This window comes from Prinia subflava, chromosome 2 (assembly GCF_021018805.1).
Source record: "Prinia subflava isolate CZ2003 ecotype Zambia chromosome 2, Cam_Psub_1.2, whole genome shotgun sequence".
Lineage (NCBI taxonomy): Eukaryota > Metazoa > Chordata > Aves > Passeriformes > Cisticolidae > Prinia > Prinia subflava.
The window spans coordinates 45,869,664-45,889,183 of record NC_086248.1 but is presented as its reverse complement, the minus strand read 5'-3'; the positions used below and the strand labels follow the sequence as shown (position 1 = coordinate 45,889,183).

General features: G+C 47.1%; 1 protein-coding gene across 7 annotated transcripts; it reads left to right on the top strand.

Annotated features, from left to right (window-relative positions):
- The first annotated feature begins 32 nt into the window (after window positions 1-32).
- DDO (D-aspartate oxidase) lies at window positions 33-10,498 on the top strand. 7 transcript variants are annotated; one of them, XM_063389810.1, is made up of 6 exons: window positions 33-287; window positions 2,628-2,720; window positions 4,577-4,778; window positions 4,966-5,074; window positions 5,870-6,046; window positions 8,572-10,498. In XM_063389810.1, the coding sequence occupies exons 3-6, from the start codon at window positions 4,607-4,609 to the stop codon at window positions 9,137-9,139; spliced, it is 1,026 nt and encodes a 341-aa protein (XP_063245880.1). In that variant the 5' UTR covers window positions 33-287; window positions 2,628-2,720; window positions 4,577-4,606; the 3' UTR covers window positions 9,140-10,498. The 7 variants fall into 7 exon arrangements, with proteins under 7 accessions (XP_063245880.1, XP_063245879.1, XP_063245877.1 ...); XM_063389809.1 differs by having other exon boundaries at window positions 4,573-4,778; XM_063389807.1 differs by having other exon boundaries at window positions 2,628-2,734.
- The last annotated feature ends 9,022 nt before the right edge of the window (window positions 10,499-19,520 follow it).

Here is a 19,520-nt window from a genome sequence, read left to right as displayed (position 1 = left end):
CCAGAAACACTCGGAACATGACTGCCTGTGAGGGAGGGAAAAGGACAATGCATTCCCCGCAGCACAGCGGGTCCCGTTGGGCCCCCCCGGGGAGAATATCAGGAGGCAAAGTCCTGGCAGGCGGCGGAGGGCCCGGCCCCGGCAGAGGCCGCCGGGCGCTCCGGGAGCGCTGCCAGCGCCGGAGGCGGCCTGAGCCCGGGCCTGGGCACAGACAGCTCCTCCAACAGCGGGGCGCGGAGCCGGGCCCGGGAGCGCCCAGGCGGGACCGGAGGCCTCCTCCTCACCAGGTATCGCCTGCTCTCCCCGCTTGGGTTGTTTCCGGACCGCACTTCTAGGTGAAGAAGTAAATGTTGGATGCCGGGGCCCTTTTGCTGCTGGGGGCCGGGGAAGCGCCCGCAGTGGCTGCGTGGGGAATTCCCTCGGGCCGATCCCGTCTCCCGGAGCCGCGGCAGGGAGGGCTCAGCCCACACACCGGGGCGGGACGGGGGAACCGCAGGGCTTAGCTGGGGGGAAGGCCCAGGATGGCAGCTGCTCCCCGTTCCCCTTCTTCTCCGCCTGGAACGGCGATCCTGCGAGGAGTGAGTATTGCTTTCCTCCCCTTTTTGGGAGGAAAGCAAGAGCATCGCTCGGCGTGTAGGTGCTCTTGGTGAAGGCGGCTCTTGCAGGTGGCTGATGGAGGGTGTACCTACCAACCCTTCGAAGGTGTGTCCCATGCTTGCAGACAATCCACCTGAAGGAGGAGCTGAGGCCTCCTGGTAGCCCCGGGGTCCCCTGTGACAGTGGCTTTCTGTGAATCCTGCTTTCTGGCAGCGGTGCTGCATGTGCAGATAGGCTGAGGGGATCCCGAGGAGCCTCTGGAGTCCTTTGTTGGGTGAAGAAAGATCATCCTCGCCTTTCTTCTGCAGCACTTCCTTAGTGTACATCTCACAGGGCAGCCCAAAGAGCAGAAAGGGGACCTGACCGGAATCAAAAGGCCAAAATCAGGAGCTCCTCCGTAGCAAACACCCAAGGCTGGATCAGTTTTTGCCCAGAAAAACCCCTCTCTCGGGTCATGTGAAGCGAACTAACACCAAGGGTGCTTGTAAACTGGGGAAGGCATAAAACAAAAGTGAGCAACAAAAAAAATGAAGGGAAAAATTGTTCCATGGCATGCACTGACAGAGACAGTGAGTACAGCTGCCCTGGTGGATGAGGAGCCTCTCCAGCACCTCAGAAAGGCTTGAGCCTTTGCTCCCCAGTACCACAGGCTTCACACGATTCAAAACAGTGCTTTAGCACTTACTTACGATGAGAGTCAGTTAAAAAAAAAAAAAAATCAGCAAACCAAGGCCTTAAAATATAACAGGTTTTGGTTTTCTTTAGTTACATCCTGTTCTGACTTTTCTGGTCAACAGTTCAGCTGGGCTTTTTCCACTGTTTATTTGGGTGTGTAAATATGCTTATTTTGGTAGGCCAGCCGGGTTGCGACACAAGCTGAGAGCGTCCAGCCTGCTGTGACCATGGGCTGCAGCTGCAGCTGGCAGTGGATGTGCACGTTCCTCTGTGTGTGTGTGTGTGCTGGGGAACAGCTCATTTATCCATATTGGCCATGTTACCCACTACCACAGTGATGTTGGAGCCGAAAGTTAGTAGCACTTAGTGGTGACATACAGCTATTAGAGGCAAGAAAGGATACAGACCCCCTTGTGTCACATGAGGCTGACATTGTCTCCTCAGCTGTGGGAGCTGGGAGGTGAAGTCATGTCACAAAATATCTCAGTATTTTTAAAACTGAGAAAAAACCTGGGAGAAGCAGCAGGGTGGCAGGAACATGAAATCCACATCAGGCAACTGGTGTCCTCATTGCTGGGGAATTACAGCTCCAGGTGACCCTGGCTTCTGTCCTGTTCTTCATTCACTATGACGGAACAGAGAGCTCAACAGTACCTGACACTAGTCACCTCCCTCCCAGCAGTTACTGCAGCTGATCTGCCTCTGAAATGCTGATTTTTGCAAAACGCTCAGGCCTGTCTGAGGGGGTGAGAAGTGTCACCCCTGCTGGGACTAAGCTGGGCTGCCCCATCAGATAAAAATAGTTTCTCCTCCTCTGCCCCCCACCCAGCACGATGCAGGCTGCGCTGCCAGGGCAGAGCCGTGGGTGGGCCTTGCACTCAAAGCAGGGTCAGTGGCTCTGCAAAGCCCGAGCTGCACTCACTCATACAATCTGTGTGTAGCCTCTGCTTTGCACCCAGTTAGTTTTTTGGCATGAAGGGTTGTTGTGCTCCTGGACTGCAGCAGTAGGTGCAGGAAAAATGGTACATTGAACAGGTGCCTGTCATGGCCTTCTGAGCTGCTCCCACAGGCTCCAGCACAGTCAGCAGCCCCTTCCTGCCCTCGCTGGATTTTGCAGCATAGGGATCAGTTGATACCAAACTGGCTCATCTGCAAAAATCCCATCTGAACTGGGTAGGCTTGTGAAACCTGAATCTCCACCAAGCCACAGCTCCCCTTTCTTCCTTGGGGACAGGGAGGTCAGTCAGGAAATTCAATCTCCACCATGGTCCAGGGCTTCAGCAAAGAGAGTTGTGAGGGACAACTGAAAGCACATCTCTGGCAGGTGGATAATGTCCCCGTTGCATATGTTCCAGGGCAGCTGAAAAAGCAGGACTGTGCTTGTCCATGGACTGCTGGGAGGCTCACTGGGCACTTTGAGATCCACACACCATTTCCACAGCTGCCAGGTCTGAGTGAGAAGGTTTGTTCATAAAGATGTGTTTAGACGCCTTTCTCAGAACCAGTTTCTTAAGTAATTACAGAATTATTACCCAGCCCCCCAGTTTCTTGTTATTAATATTCTTCCTTACTTTCCCTTTCCCCTTCCCCCAGCATGTTTCCAGACTGGGTTTCCAGGTGTCAGCCATGCAGGCCAGCAGGGTGCAGGGTCCATTTCCCCCTCCCTGTATCATGTCCTCTTTCTCTGCTGTGCAGTCACTTCTGTAGTCAGCTTGTGAAAGAAGATGTGATAATTAACAGAAAGAAACTTAAGCGTTGCCCTGAGAGGAAGAAGGCGGGTTGTAACAACCCTTGGCTGTGATGCAGAAGGAATGAAATGACAGGCAACAGTGCCTGCTGCTCCTTCCCTTCTTACACAGCAGAGACATCAAATTTTAAGTAGCAAAACCTCAGGGGTAAGTGAGAAGCTGTGTGAAGAGTTATGAGCAAGGATCTCATAAATAAACCTGACCTATCATAATTCCACATTATCTGCCTGGCCTAAATTTACATCAAAGATGGCAAAAGCCACAGGAAGATGGTAAATCAGCCTGGCATTTTAAGTGCAGGCACTGGTTTCCAGTAAAAGTTCTCAGAAAGCAATTAGCAAGGCTGGATTTCTGCAGTCACTGATAAGCAAGCCCCATAGGAGAAACCAGAACCATCAGGTCACAAAACTGAAGGTCTATCTTGCTCAGCATCCTCTCTGAGAGTGAATATTGTAGCTATTCCAGGAAAAAATTAGTCATAGGCAGAAGAGATCCTCCCCCTACATCCCTGGTCAGATTTTGGCCGTAACCTGTTGAAGGGGTGCCTGACCCAGCAGGAGCACCCCTACTCACCTGGTTCAAAGCTGCTAAAGGATTTATTGCCTCTGAGGTTGCCCAGTCTCTCTCTTCTGAGCCCATTTAGTCTTGGCTTCAGGGAGCTTGCAGGGTGCAGGGAGCTGCATGATTCAGTTCTGCTTGGTGCCTTTGCCAGTGGGAGACCTGAGCTGGCCATGGACAGGAACACAGGCTGGCACCTCACTGGGATAGCAACCAGGTGACTGTCAACCAAGAGGTGTGTGCCACTCCCCAGGACAGGTGCCAGCTCCCAAACTTGCCCAGGACAGGGAAAAATAGACACAGCACTTGCTGGAGTAGCAATCAGCAGATGAGGAGTGGAGTGGAGCTGCTCCAGGACATAAAGCAAGTTATAAAGTAAAGCAGAGAGAGGAAAAATACAGGCCCTTGGAGAAGACTGGCTGGCACCTGGGGACTGCCATGTGCTGCTGAGAGAGGATGGCAGCCTTGGATGCCCACAAATCTGTCCAAGGTAGTGGATCATGCTGGCAGGTCCAAGGACCAACAATGGATTGGAGACCTCCATGTGATTTGCTTCTGCTGCCAGGCAGTGTCAGCCCTCACTGCTGGAGATCCCAATATTCAAGCAACCTTTTTGCTTCAAAAGCTTAAAAAAAGCCAATTTCTCCAGAGCTCTGTGCCTTTTGCACCTGATAGGATAGAAAACTTGATGGGCACCGCACTCCCTTGGGTTTCATTGAGAAAACCTTCCCCAAACCAGCCCAAACACTAGTGGTGCACGTGCAGATCACTCTCTTGTGCTGAGGATGGAGTAGTGGCTGCTGAAAGACTTTTCAAAACTTTTTTGTTGAATTAAAGGCTGGGGTTTTTTTAGTCCTCACCACAGTCCTGGTTGTGTGCAGCAGTTAACCTTCAATTAGTTGTTGAGGAGGAATTATGTTACATCTCGTGGGGGTATTTCATAGCCTGATACTCGCCCTGGATGATAGTGACATGTTATATGTTGTTTCCAAAGGCAGGTAGCAACCTCTCTCCTCTGCATCCTGGAGATGGCCTCACCCAAGGTTGCAGTGGTGGGCGCAGGAGTCATCGGCCTGTCCACAGCACTGTGCATCACAGAGACTTGTCCCAGCTGCTCTGTGACAGTCCTTTCGGACCAGTTCAGCCCCAGCACAACGAGTGATGTGGCAGCTGGGATACTCATCCCTTACACCTACCCAGGTTCGTTTAATTCAGGGCAGCACTGCCCATGGCACCTCACATGTCCAGGTGTGCAGCAGTGCATAGAGGCTCAGGAAGAAACAGCCTTGACCTGTGTTCCCTGTCTGTCCCATATCCTTGACACTCATTTGTATGCTTCTCTTCTTTGCATTGTTCTCTCTGCACGTTTGGTTTTGTTCACTTGCAGACACACCAATCCACAGGCAGAAGCAGTGGTTCAAAGAGACCTTCACTTACCTTTTTGCCATCAGCAACTCAGCCAAGGCATCAGAGGCTGGCATTCACCTGGTCTCTGGGTAAGAACAGCCCCCGGGGCAGCCTTTGGTGCATTTCTGCTGTGTTCTGGAGCAGGCAATCAGGTTTGCTTTGCCAGAATTCACGGGTATTCCCTTCAAGGAATAGCTTTTATGTCCATATTCCCAAGAAGCTGCATTGTAGCTGCTCACATACAATGTATTTTTAGTAAATTCAGGAACAGAAGTACAGAGAAATCCCACTCACGTCTGACCAGCACCAAATATCTTTTAATAACCAATGTTTTCCACACTGTCACCCACTAGTTGTTTGCAGCAGGGGTCATCTCCATAGGGATGGGACTGCAGGATCCTCCAGCTTCAGCAACTAGGTGCAGGGATTCAGCTGGGGAGTGTTTTATGCTGCCTATTATGTACTCAGAAATTCACCTCTTGGGAGAATTGAAACAGAGCACTCTGTAGCCTTATGGATACCCCAGGAGTGGTGAACAGGTGTGCAAGTGGCCCCACCAGCCAGGGTTCCCGTTGTCTGCAGTTGTGGTGGGGACACAGTATGAGGGCACTCTGTACATACACCATCACTGGAAGGGCTCTCTGCAGTGTATTTACCTGGGTGTGGCACCCTCAAGCTCAGCTGTGCTGACCCTCTGCCTGTTTGCCCGGGCAGGTATTGCAGGAGCAGGCAGCAATGTTTCTCATTGCTGTTAACCTTGCAGAGCTGCACTGATGGGGGGAAAGGGGCTCCTGAGCTCCTGGGTTTGTGCTAAGATTGTCATGACACATAACATGGCAGAGCAACACCAGTGAAGTTTCCCAGGTTTTTCTCTGTCTTTTTAGTTGGCAGGTGTTTAAGAGCACTCCCAAGGAAGAGTTACTTTTCTGGTCAGATATTGTGCTGGGATTTCGAGCAATGTCCGAAGCAGAACTCCTAAAGTTCCCACGGCACCAATTTGGTCAGGCCTTTACGACCCTGAAATGTGACTGCCCACCCTACCTGCTGTGGCTGCAGAAAAGGTAGGTTTTGCTGCAGGCTGGGCATGCAGAGTGAAACGCTCACAGAGGGACTGGAGGCAAGACAGGGTCTCCTTGAGAGCCTTAGATTTGCACAAAACTGGAAAAAGGTTGTTTCTCATTGCAGAAAGTGCAAAAAGCCCTTGCTTGGGGAGAAGCACAGGAAATAAATACCCAACTTTTCTAAAATGTGAAAGGCCCCATTTATGCAATGTCCACTTTCTCCCAGGGTGTCTGTACCTTGGGGCTTGGAGTGTGAGCCGCCCTGGGCAGAGGGCCAGCATAGCCACAGGGGCCCTGCTTGGCCAGCCAGACCTTGAAGGTACATCATGAACCTGCCATGTCCTAAGAAAACATTTGGCTGCTCCACATTTGACAAACTTCCCAAAAAATATCTCTTTGTTTTTTGAAGGTACATCCAGCCCCTGAGAGAATAAGCACATCTAGGAAGGTGTCTTCTTGGGAAGACTGCACTTATGATGTAGGTGGACTAATTAAGCCCAAATTTGTTCAACAATTGCAATAATTTCTTAATCCATTTAGGTGAAAAAAAAACCCCAAAATGTTAAACAGTATCATCTTGTAACAAATTTTTTGAAAATGTTTGCCTGCATAAGATGAGTGATGTACTCACTCTGAGGAAGTTGTGGCTTCAGAGTTCATGCCCGGATTGACATCAAAGTTAGAAAATCTGCCAATTTCCAAATTTTTAAGTTTCCCCCCAATACCTTAATTTTGGAGAATCATAGGAGAGACAGGATGCAGATCTAAAAGGGCTTTGACACTCTGGAACATACCGGAATAAGTATTTAATCCAAGTACCTCTAAAGTGAGCAAATGGCTGTGTCCTCTTGAGAGAAAGAGACAGGCTGCAAGCTGATTTGGGGTTAAGTAAAGAGATGTGTACTGACACCAAGGTACAAATTGCCAGCTCAGCTGCTTACTTGGATGCCTTTAATCACACTGCAAAATGTGAAAAAGCATTTCTTGTTGTAGCAGCCAGGCGGGCTGGGAGTTCTCCTGTGGCACCAGTGCCATGTGAGAGCTGTGCCATCTACTCAGTACACATGATCTGTCATGTTTCATTGCCCAACTGAAGCAAATTTCTGCTGCAGGACAGCTAAGTTGTACAACCCATTTAGTATCTGCCATGTGATTTCTGCTCCCTCCTTGTTCCTGCTGTAGTCTTCTTGTTTCTCAAAGGATGTAGTCTAATGAGATGTTCAAGCTCTTTTTTTTCCTCTTCTCCTTGGTGATGAGAAGTGAGAGAATGTTAAACATTAACTAATTCTCAAACCCCTTGGGACCTAGTAGTATTTATAGACCGCTCTCCTGGAAATCCACAAGGAAAATTGTTTTTGTGCCCACCTTACTTGGCCAAAAATAGACTTCAGGAATTTTTTCCTGCTTACTTGCCCAAATTCGGGAGTTTTCAGCAGGTTTTTTCACTGGTGTATTTTTTATGGCATGGTGACAGAGTCCCAGTTACAACTCTTAGGAGTGCTCCCTGCAAGTTGCCCAGCCACAGCTGCTGCATGAAATCGCCCCTGTCCTTCCCAGACAGCTTCAGTGTCCTGCTACATCATGCCCCAGAGAATCAACTGTGCCCTGGATTCTTGGCTCACTCACTGCTCTGTGGGAAAGCTTTATAGTGCGGTTGATGACTTTGCCAGCTGCTAGGATGTTGCAGAGGATGGGATTTTCCACTTAGGGCATCACAGACCTGTCTCCTGACTTGCTTGTTCTAAAACGCCCAGGAAAAACCCCCAGCATCAGGATCCAGCTGACAGCGTGCAGTGACTCCATCTCATACCAGTGATTTTCCACAGGGAAGGGCTTCAAAATTCAGGCAAGTTCAGGGGAGGAGTTGGCTTGAAATTGAGCTCAAAAATGGATCTCAAGAAGAAGTGACTTTCACTGAAGAGCAGACATGTGTGTATACTGCTCTGAGCCATCTTGGGGGACTCCTGGCTGCTGCTCCAGAAGGTTATGGGCACCCAGGGGTCCCGTGCCACATCTGCTCAGCCTTAGTGCAGATCTTAGGGCTTGGCACATGGCACTAGGTGGCTGCATAGCTCAGGGGGTGAGTTGGGAAGGAATGTGAGAGCATAAAACAGGCACATTAAAAGGGGTGCAGTATGAGAGCTCTGCCCCTAGCACAAGCAAGTTGGTAAATAAATCTCTTGTTTCGCAGCTTGCTTGGGCTGTTAAAGCTTGGTACTGTTACACAAATGAATCAAGACAGAGAGGACCTGACTGCCTAGGTCTGATGCCACACCCTTCTCTAAACTGCTCAACTTGCTGTGTTTTTTCCAGTCTGATCGGGCTAAATACCTTTGGTGAAATCAGACAAATCACAAACAACACCTCCATGGCATTTTGTTTGCTTTTTGTCCCATCTGTTGTTTGGTTTCGATGTATGTATGGGCAAAGGCAATCTATCTCATTTACTTAATGTTCATAATAATTATGTGAAAGTTTAGGGGTTGGGGTTTCTTTTCTGCCTCACATCTGGAGTCTTTTTGCAGGTTGAAAGCAACTGGCACCCAGATGTACACCAGGAAAGTGGCAGACTTGTGGGAGCTGCACGGTGAATATGACATCGTTGTCAATTGTGCAGGCATGGGAGCCCACCAGCTGGCGGGGGACAAGCAGCTCTTCCCTGTCAGGGGACAAGTGCTCAAGGTTCACGCTCCTTGGGTGAAACAGTTCATCCGAGATGGAGATGGCTTAACTTACATCTACCCAGGGATACACAGGGTGACCCTGGGGGGAACCAGGGAAGAGGGGAGCTGGAGTCTCACCCCTGATGCTGGCACCACTAGAGACATCTTTGACAGGTGCTGCTCCCTTGAGCCCTCACTGCAGGGAGCTCAGGATATCGAGGTGAAGGTGGGCCTGAGGCCATCCAGGCACTGTGTGAGAGTGCAGAGAGAGGTTTTGAGCCAAGGAGGAGTTAAGCTTCCAGTGGTCCACAACTATGGGCATGGGGCAGGTGGCTTTTCAGTGCACAGGGGCACAGCCAACGAGGCTGCTCACCTGGTAGGAGAGTGCATTTCTGCTCTGCAAGGCTCCTCATCGAGGGCCAAGCTTTGAATCCCAGAGGCTCCTTTTCCATTTACAGTTAGTCCTGCATCTCCTATTAGCAGCTTAGAGTTTTAGTCCATTGCTGTATAGAAGGGAACTAAGTCAACAACTTGTTCCAGTGCAGATACTCAGTGATGTCTTCTACCACCTTGGAAAGAAAGGCATGATGTGTTGATCCAAGTATTAGTCCAGCTGATCACCTCCTCCATCTGCCCTGGGCATTTGTCCTAGCCTCATGGGAAAAAGACAAGACACATAAATACTCTTTATATAACAGGGATCAGATTGCTGCACTATAACACAAATAACACCAATTCAGCATTTCTACATTTGCATCTAAAGGGTGTCAAATGCAGTAGGCTCAGATTCAGTAAAAACAAGTTACCTCCTCTTGTACTAAATCTGATCTAGAATTGCTATTGTTTCCTGCCACCTTGCTAACAAATTTCATCGTCTATATGATTTAGAAGGAGAAGAAAACCACATACAGGACTGCATTACAATGTTCCAGGTCAGCTCTGACAGAAAGCAGAGTTAAGTCACTGTCACCCACAGTGACCAGGCAAGTGTTATTTTGAGAGCAGGTCTGTGATAGCCATCACTACATTTGCTCACATTGCACCTCAGGGAACTTAAAGTTTCTGCTAATATTGCCCCATGTGAGCTAAGTTCTGTGCATCTTTTCTCACACTAGTTTGCAAATCTGATTTTCTCCTTCAAGGTCCTCAGATTTTGCTCTCAGATACCAATGATTTCCCCCCAGCCCCTCCCCTCCTCCCCTGCACAGCAGCATTGATATGGCCTTTGTTCTACTAAAGAGGATTTTTCAGAGTGGGCTCAGGAATGCAACATCCCTTTTCTACTTCACAAGAACACTGTCTGCCTTCCTTGCAACAGCTGATATGAATAAATTGGAGGCAAACCAACAAGGGTTCTAACACCAGTGTTGGTTTCGTAGAAGAGCCATTTAAGACTAGATAAACACTCTAAAGAGAAATTTGTCTGTAACTGGACATGAGCAAGCTTGCTCCTCTGCTGTAAGAAAGCTGAGTCACCAGAGCCCGGATTCTCTCACTCCATGGCAGAGGCTCTGTTGGGCTTTACACTTCCCTCAGCAATTCAAGCCCTTTGATGTGTCTGAAGATAATCACTCCCCAAAATTGGATCTTAGCATCAAAGTACGTCTGACTTAGTGATTAAATGCCTCATTAAATCTTAAATGGCTCATTTGAGAGTGTTATCATCCATTTTTGTCTAGCTTTTTTGTCCATAGAATTGCAAAACTATTCAAATTTCTTCAATAATTTTCGTGATTAAAATTAACTGATAAATAAATTTCTAATAATGGAGCAAAGGTCACTTCTGTAGTGTTTCCTTTCATAAGCGAGGGATTTTCTTTCATTTGGGATGGTCTGACAGGGCCAAGAAAGGCCACATTCAGCCGTGGCTGCCAACTCCTGCTGTTCTCAGGGGGTATGAGGACAGTTATCATTTGCAAGGGACAGCTGTCAGAAGAAACATCACCAAATTAAATTATAGGTCAATAAGCGCCTGGGACCAGCCTAAGCCAGCCCTGCCTTCAGCAGCCTTGTCCTCTTTTTCTCAGTTCTGAAGGCTAATTTTGCATTCCCCCCTCCATCCCCCCCATTTGTCCTTTTCAGTGGTATGAGAGGGCAGAGCTACAGCTTTTGGCAGCAGTGTTGGCATAGGGCTTGTCAAACAGCAGCTTTGTCCTCAACTAACAGAACATAAAAATACATAGAAAAAGAACATAATAATGAGCTCTTTTCCCTTAATCTTTATTTTAAGCTTAAAAACAGCAAACAGTGTAACTTTTCCTGGAGCAAGGAACACTACTAATGCTAATAGGGTGATCATAGCCCCATAAGAAAGCAAAGCTGTGCTTGTGCATACTTCTCTGCAGGGTGATGGGTTTCTTCTAATCTGCTTCTAAAAATTGTCTGTTTGATACAGTGTCAGAATAGATTTGGCTGCAAAGCTTATCTGTCAGGTGTCCTAGCTCCGCTCATGGCCAGCAGGGGGGACAGCCACTTCTTGCCTAGGGTCTTCCTCATCTGATGGGTAGCTTAGTGTTTCAGATGATTTGTCTTCTACACAGTTGTTGATTTGCTTCTAAAACCATTTATGGTGCTTCTGTACTCCCCAATATCCTGTAAAAACAGATTCTGTAAAGGGAGAAACTTCTTTGTCCAGGAGCAGAGCTTGTGGCCTTCACCTTTGTCTTGAACCTGAAAACATCATCTGATGCCCCTTTCTTGTATGTTATGAGATAGTGACTCCATAGCCCATTTGAGTTTATACAGCTCCACCATACTCTCTCTCAGACTCTTCTTTCCCACCTTGAAATATCTTGGTTTACATAATGTGTAAGTGCCTCACTTCCACAAGCCCTGATCCTCATGGGGACATATCTGTAGGAGAAGACAGCACAGTAAAGCATAAGCAATCCCAAAGGTTCCTTCTTCAAGTGGTAGAGCAGGAAGGAAAGGTGCTAAGCTGGACCCTGTTCTTGCCAACACAGAGAGACTGGTGTCACAAGTGAAGATACTTCTCAGGGGTCAGTATTGGGGCTGGTGCTGTTTAAAATCTTTGTCAGTAACATGGACAGTGGGACTGAGTGCACCCTCACCAGGTTTTCCAGTGACACCAGGCTGTGTGGTGCAGCGGACACACTGGAGGGAAGGGATGCCATCCAGAGGAACCCTGGCAGGCTTGAGAGGTGGGACTGTGCAAACCTTGTCATGTTCAACAAGGCCAAGTGCAAGGTTCTGCATCTGGGTTGGGGCAATCCCAAACACCAATAAGGTTGTGTTCTCCGTGGGTGGAGAAAGACCTGGGGGTGTTGGTTGAGGAGAAGCTCAGCATGACCCAGCAACATGTGCTCACAGCCCAGGAAGCCAACTGTATCCTCGTCTACACTGAAGCACAGTGACCAGCAGGTTGAGGAAGGTGATTCTGCCCCTCTGCTCCGCTCTTGTGAGACCCCACCTGGAGTGCTGTATCCAGCTCTGGGGGACCCCAACATAAGAAGAGTATGCACCTACTGGACTGAGTCCAGAGGAGATAATGAAGAGGACCAAAGGGCTGGAGAACCTCTCCTATATATGTAGGCTGAGAGAGCTAGGGTCATTCAGCCTGGAGAGGAGACAGCTCTGGGACACGATACAGCACCTTCCAGTACCTCAAGAAGGATTACAAGAGAGTTGGAGAGACTTTTTGCAAGGGCATGTAGTGACAGGACAAGGAAGAATGGCTTTAAAATGAAAGAGGGTGGATTTAGATTAGATAGAAATGCTTCATTGTGAGGGTGATGAGGCCCTGGCACAGGTTGTGTAGAGATGTGGGTGCCTTATACCTGGAAGTATCCAAGGCCAGGTTAAATGGGGCTTTAAGCAACCTGGTCTAACAGAAGGTGTGCCTGCCCATGCCAGGGGGTGGAACTAGATGATCTTTAATGTTCCTTTCAACCCAAACCATTCCATAACTCTATGACTTCTCTTCCCTTCATAATATATTAAAATGTTTTATAGTCATTAATAAGCATTTAAGTGGCAATCAGATACCTGTCCTGAGTAGTACTAGCTGTTTCTGAGTAGTACTAGCTGTTTCAAAGGCCATGGCTGAAGCTGAATAGTGAGACAGTCTTCCTGCCAGCTCAGCCAGGTGTTTTTCTCTGCTGTTAGCTATACTGATTTTCACATGTCATTACTTTGTGCAAATTCATGAGATTGTTTTTGTGACACCTTGATGCAGTTTGCATTTTACTGCCTTGGACAAAGTGGAACAACAAGCAGATCAGTCATTCACCTGTCTGATGGGTCTGTGGATAAACACTGGCTCTACCGTAATCCCTCTAAGATTCAGTTGGTGGCTTCTTTCCACTGTGAAGGATGGATGATTTATCCTTACCTTGTCTCTCTATTCTGTACGCAGTTGCTGACTCATGAGAGGATCTACCCTCTTACCCCATGCCAGATTAGCTTCTTAATGGGTCCTTGGTGACAGATGTTAAAGGCTTTCCAGAAGCTGAGCAGATCATAGTGAGCAGATTGCTCTCATCTGCAGCTTCACAGTTTCCTCTGAAGCTGTCAGAGGGTGGTGGAAAACAGCTTCATAGGTTCTCACTGCAAAGCTCTGCCAATTCTCCCCTCTTAGTCTGTGTCTCTCCTTGCAACTATTCTGTTACTATGGCTTTTGTTGCCAGAGGTCTCAGATTTAATGGCTTGCATTTCTCTAGATCCCTTACAGCACTTAAAAGAAAATAGTATCACTTGCCATGCTCTTTTTTCTTCAGCTGTTTTAAGTAAAATCTTATACACCAGCTCTTATAGTGCAACAATTTCCATTAACATTCCTTAAAAAGCCACAGGCGAGTAACATCTGCTTTTCATGAATTTGTTACTATCTCTTGCATTTTTTTGTTCTAAAGCCGCATCTAATGACCCTTCAATCTGAGGCAGCTTCCCTGCATTATCCCTTTAACAAATGGTTCTGCCATGGGAATTTCACTAAGCTTTTCTGCACTGAACACAGACACAAATAATCTGTTTAGCTGTTGTGTTAGGCCATGTTTCCTCTCAGACTCCTTTGCCACACAGATCATCTGCTGACTGCACACCCTGGTCACCTGCAGAACCCTCCGGCAGGCTCCCTGCTCCTGCTAGGACAGAGGAGGCATTTTGTCTAGTAACAAGTTTCCCCAAAATATTTTTTTAGTCTTTCCATTTCTTTTAATTTGACAGAGTTCATGTCCTTTCCCTAATTTGGAGGGGATCTATTTTGATTCTTTCCCATGTAATTTTTTTCATGCTATTACGATGACCCAGTAATTATCTTCCTTCTGGAATCTGTCTGATATTTCAGACTTGTGGTTATAAAGAGGTCAAAATGACACCTTTAAACAAATGTCATGATGATTCTCTGCTCCTCTCTTCCTCCTCACTTCCCCAGTTTCTAGCTTGAAATTCTTTTTTAAATCTTACTCCTTCACACAGATGTTTTCTTCCTGATTAAATTCATACCACACAAAGATTGAGTATTCTATTCAGAAACCTCATCTTTTTGTTCCAAAAGCCTTCAATTTGCCAAGAAGATGCCCTAATATTTTGGGAATAACTGAACATCCTTCTGTCATGCTTCTCTAGGCATGGAAAATTTAAATAATCTAAAATATGTCCTAGATATATAGTGATGCTGCCCTGTGCCAACTGTACACCTGCCCACAAAGGGGAGTCACACTGTTTCAGTGCCTTCAGGCCAGCTCACTGACACTGACTGCTTTCAGGCAGCTGAAGTTTGTTGAGATGAGTCTTGTCATGCTTCAGCTGCCCAGCCCCAGGTGTTGGTCTCCAGCAATATCTCATCAGCCATCCCTGAGTGAGTTTCTGCTCCTCACCCAAGACTGGTGCCAGGAGCTGAAACAAAGCCATGGACTCTGTTACCTCTCCAGCTCTGGCTGAGGCTGAGCTGGCAGCTGAGGAATTTTGAAAACTCCATTTTGATCTTACATCTGTCTGTGCTGCCGCACCATTTGTGCTGTCATTTTCATCTGAAACCACAAGTGTCAGAGAAACACTCACACATGGGAGAGGATTAACAGTGGATGGTTCATTAAACCGTGCTGATGAAAGGTGTTCCAAAAGAAAGACTTAGCTGTCACCTGGGCAAAGCATTTTATCCCTGTGCTGTTCCTTAAGCCAATGCGTGTCTGGACATAAGTTATCCAAACTGTGCTTGAGTATTTCCTTCTTATCCACACTTTCTGATCTACATTGAAGAGGCACCCCGGCAGATGGCAACCAATCTGTCACACACACACGGAACTTCAAAGGTGTAATTGTGGTATAGAAAGAGAACGATCATATTTTGAGACATTTTTCTCAATCCTTGCGATTCCAGAGAGCAGATGGGATGTGTGATGGGTTTTAGAGCTTGAGCACAAAATAATGGTTTTCTGCAACAAGAAATTTTGTTGATTTTCTTCACAGAAACAATGCCATAAAGTCATATTGTCTTGATATTGGCTTTTGCTTCTGTTTAAAACAAATTTCGGGAAAATACGGGAAAATTTGCATTCACCATTCATTGCTATTCTCTTCCAGTCAAGGACTATTTGAGATAAACTGCAAATTCATTAGGACTAAATGTAGCAATTAGAGATAACATCATGGCCTGGATCGAGATTTTTATTGTTTTCGCCTCAATCAAGTGACTATTGTTACATTGTCCGCTGCTCTAGGCTATCCTGCTCTGTTCCCTGCTTTCCACCAGAGGGAGATGTTGGATCAAGCAGTTGCTGAAAAAACCTGCACACTGCATCTCAAAGAGCAAATGCAGTGATGCTTAATTCGGTGGAAATCTTGGTGTCTGTCGGGCTCTCACGCACCTACAAGGCTTGGGGGACTTTGGTACTTCAACAGAGCTCTAAAATGGGCTCGTGGATCAGTTATTTATGGACAGCACTTTAAAAAAGTGTAATAAAATGTGAAGGTAGCAGCATACCAGAAGCAGATGTTAACAGAAAAATAATTTTAAAAACCTTATAATAATAGTCCTAGATAAAGCTGCTGCTACAGCAGCATGTCCCAGAGTTCTTCCCCCACCAAAAGGCTGGAGAGGAAACCATTGTCTTGGATAGCCAAGTGTCCTCAGTTCCTTGTGTTGTGGGTTCTTGGGATCCCCCAGGCTCTCAAGTTCCTGGGCTTGACATCTGTGGGGCAGTCCCTTTGGGGCTGCACCCTGTTTCAGGTGTCCCCTGGCTCCTGACAAGGCTTCTGGGGAGCCCAGACACCATTCTGGGTGCTCAGGTATTAGAAATTACTACTGCTTCAAGATCTGGAATGGCCTGGTTTCTTTCTGTGAATTTTCCCCTCATGTTTATTTTTCTCAATGAAGAAGTAAAAATTGTGTATTTTGGAGAAGGAGAAGTAGACATGAGTCAAAACCTAGGCTTATTAAGAAAGGGAGGTGCTGGGGAGAAAAGAAAGGGGGAAGAAACTTTTCTGAAAGTGAAGAACTTCATACAAATTATATTTTCAAAAGTAAAAGCAGTTTCAAGGGAATATTTTTCCTATGTTTTGCTTTCATCCTGTGAGACTTACACCATGACAGCAGCCAGCACTAGGGAGCCCTGCCTTACATCCCTTTCCTCTGTTCCTGTTGTGTCACTACCCACCAGAAGGACAATATATTTCTCACAGAGTAAGAGGCACATACCGTGTGCATCATATGCTGTGCTCCCACTGTTGTCACATCTCCCGTCTTTTGATTCAACTTCTCCAAAGTCCCAGTCAACCAGCTGATATCTAAGCCTTACATTAGCCTTTCCTTCAATTCAGGAGCCAAACGGAGGAGGGGAGATTGGTTTATTTTCTGCATCATCAGAGAATTAAGCAACTGAACCAGCTGTTGGTGTTTCAGAACCTGTGTGTGAGCCTTCAGTCAGCATTTCGGCTAAAATGAAGTTCTAAAAACAACCCCTCCCTCAGGGAACACACTAGAGCCATGGAGAGAGCTTCTCTCACACAAATGAATGGTTTAGGTTGCTTAAAGAATCACCATCAAATATATTGGTGAAAACAAATTTTAATAGAAGTTTGCAAAAGTCAGGCAAAGCTAGATGGCAAGGCTTACTCTAATACTGCATGGATAATACATTAAAAGGATAGCAAATTAGAATCAGTTTAGAGTGATTTATATGGAGGCCAGGGGTGTCAAAAGGGGTTAAGGAAGGAAAGGTTAAGGGAGGCTCTCTGGTGGGTCATGAGATTCAGAGTGAACTCCCTTGCTTGCTGGACTGCATCTCAGAGAGGTGTCCACACATAGCCGGATCCAATCTTAGACTCACACATGGTCAGTTGTTTAGGATCTACGGTCTAAAGGATCTAGGAGCACATAAATGTTAGACTAAGCAACGATCAACTACAAACAGTAATAACAGTTATGGATTCAAGATAATAACATACATACTGTAATTGCTATAGGGTGTCCAATCAATACACACCCCCAGATATGTGTATGCAAATGTACAAAGGTAATACACACACAGACATGGATATGTAATGTATAAGTACAAAGGTATATGTATCAAAACCTTTCCCTTGAGAAACAGTGAAACACTCATGTCTAATGCCTTTCTGGCATTTCATAACAGGGGTGAGGTGGAGTGTTTAGCCTCAAGTAGTGCGATATCAGTCCAGGTTCTGTTGCCAGGTGACACTACTCTGAATTTCATGAACTTAAGAGTTTGGGCACTCTGAGAAGCATCTCACACAGAGGGAAATACTGATGCAGCCCACTGCAGTCCAGAGGAGCTCAAAGGGTCTATGTTAGGACCACTGTTTTTAGGGCTGAGGGATGGTTTTCTTAAGCCATTGATGTATTTTCATCCTGGCTGCAATCTGGGTTAGTTATTACTGGAATTTTTGAAATTCCCATCAGGATGGTTCCACTTGAGTTACATTTCAGATAACAGAACATTCCAAGGCTGTCAGAGGATGACTGATTATTCCTGCTATCATCTCCCATCTTGGTAAGGCAGCAGGAGTTCCTGGTACAGTCAATACCACCCCCACCTCAGCTTTCCAAGACTTCCCAGTATGATCAAGAGACGCTTTGCCACCAGTCTCTCATGAAAAGGCCTGAGCAGACCAGAGGAGAGGGAGGAAAGGATGAACCAATGCACTCCCACGTGCTTTCCTCCTTGCCAAACAAGTGTATGGTTTGCCTTCAAGGAGATGAAGCCTCTCCTCTGCAGAGACCTTGCAGCCTGGTGAGTCAAATGACTTCTTGGTCGGCGGGACAGCTGGTCTCCTTTGAGCATTTGAAGAACTGGATTTGGGCTTCTCACATCCCATATTGCTGTGACTTCAAGAAGAGCAATCCCACTTTTAGGTGTGCTTCCAATGAAAAAGCTCAAAGAATATTTTTGAAATAAAGGAACTGAGGCAGCTGAACTCCAGGGAAAACTTCAAGAAACAACCCACTTCTCTACAGAGGTAAAGACCCTGAAAAGCACTGGCTACCCTGTTTCTGAAAATCCCTCTGTAAGCCTGGGTGGGCACCTTTTTTCTGTGTGGTGAGTGTATCTGCACAGTGTCAGCACTCCAGGAATAATCACAGGACGAATTGACACAGGGATTTGCAGCAGGATAATTGCCTCAAACAGAAGGATAGATAGCTTTTTCTGGCATTTAATGGGCCTCTTAAGTGAATGGCTATAAACTCTATGCGAACAGATGTTTTCCCTCTTTTTCGTCCTTTTGCATCTCATCCAGAATTATGCACTAAAATGTTCTTGTCTGGGTTGCTGAGAGCAATCTTGTTGCTGTTTGTCTTTGCAGTGTAAGACTGAGCACTTCAGCACAAAGATTGAGTGAAAAGCCCTGGATTCCTAAAGGCTCCTGCCACTATACAGCAGTGATCATCTTCTTCCCTTCACGTTAAGCCTGAGGGAGAAGTGAAAAGTTAAGGGGAAATTTTGCCTGTTCTAGCTGCTGTTCTGCATGTCCCAGAGTTGAGGTGTCCCCCTGCAAGTGCTGGTGCCCGGAGCTCCAGCTAGGAGGTTCCTTTGCTTGCCTGGCTTCTGGCATTGACCCAGCTATGGTTCAGGAGAAGCCACATCTTAATGTTTGCCTTGCAGGAGAGGTAAGTGTCCTGTGAGACACTCCTCCTCAGTGCTGACTGGACAGTGGGGAGATGGCAGAGCAGGCTTTCCTCTGTAGCTGCTGGCTCTGCCTCCAGCCTTGCCAGCAGGACAGTAGCAGGCACAGAGCAAACCCTGCAAAAAAGCCTTTATGCTTTCAGAAGCATGTGCTTTATCTCCTGATAGAGTACAGAGAAATGACCTTGTTCCTGAGGAAATTCAATACATTCTGGCAAAGGGATCTCCTCCTAACAAGGAGGCTGTGAGCAAGCCAGGAGCTGGGGCACAGCCACAGGCATTAGCCCAGCTGAGTGTTCCTTGCTGGGAGCGATGCCGGTAGAGGCTCCTGCATTGTCACAAACCCACTCTGTCCTTCCCAGAGCATCTTCGAAACATCCTACTGGCCCTGGCTGCCCACATCCATGGGTGGAGGCAGACATGCTGCAGGAGGCACAGGCCAAAAGGATGAGCCCTGTGGTAGCACCTAACCTACATACAAACTCCTGGCCGAGGAGGTTATTCCACTTCGGATCAAAACTGGTGTTTCTGCATCATCACTGATGCTGCTCCACATGACATTGAGGGCAAACTGCGTGGAAAAGAGCCTGCAGGAAGAACACTGAGTTTTATCCTCACCGTCTGCTCCTAGACAGGCTGCTCAGCTGCAGGGGAGCTGTGGTATCTTTTCTGCTGAGGGCAGATCATTTCTCTCCTCCTTGTTAGGAT

What these genes read in the sequence shown, in the direction of transcription:
- DDO (XM_063389808.1), top strand. Translation starts at nt 4,607, where the DNA reads ATGGCCTCACCCAAGGTTGCAGTGGTGGGCGCAGGAGTCATCGGCCTG. An exon ending in GGCATTCACCTGGTCTCTGG is followed by an intron (nt 5,075 to 5,869) that starts GTAAGAACAGCC and finishes CTGTCTTTTTAG; the next exon opens with TTGGCAGGTGTTTAAGAGCA. An exon ending in CTGCTGTGGCTGCAGAAAAG is followed by an intron (nt 6,047 to 8,571) that starts GTAGGTTTTGCT and finishes GTCTTTTTGCAG; the next exon opens with GTTGAAAGCAACTGGCACCC.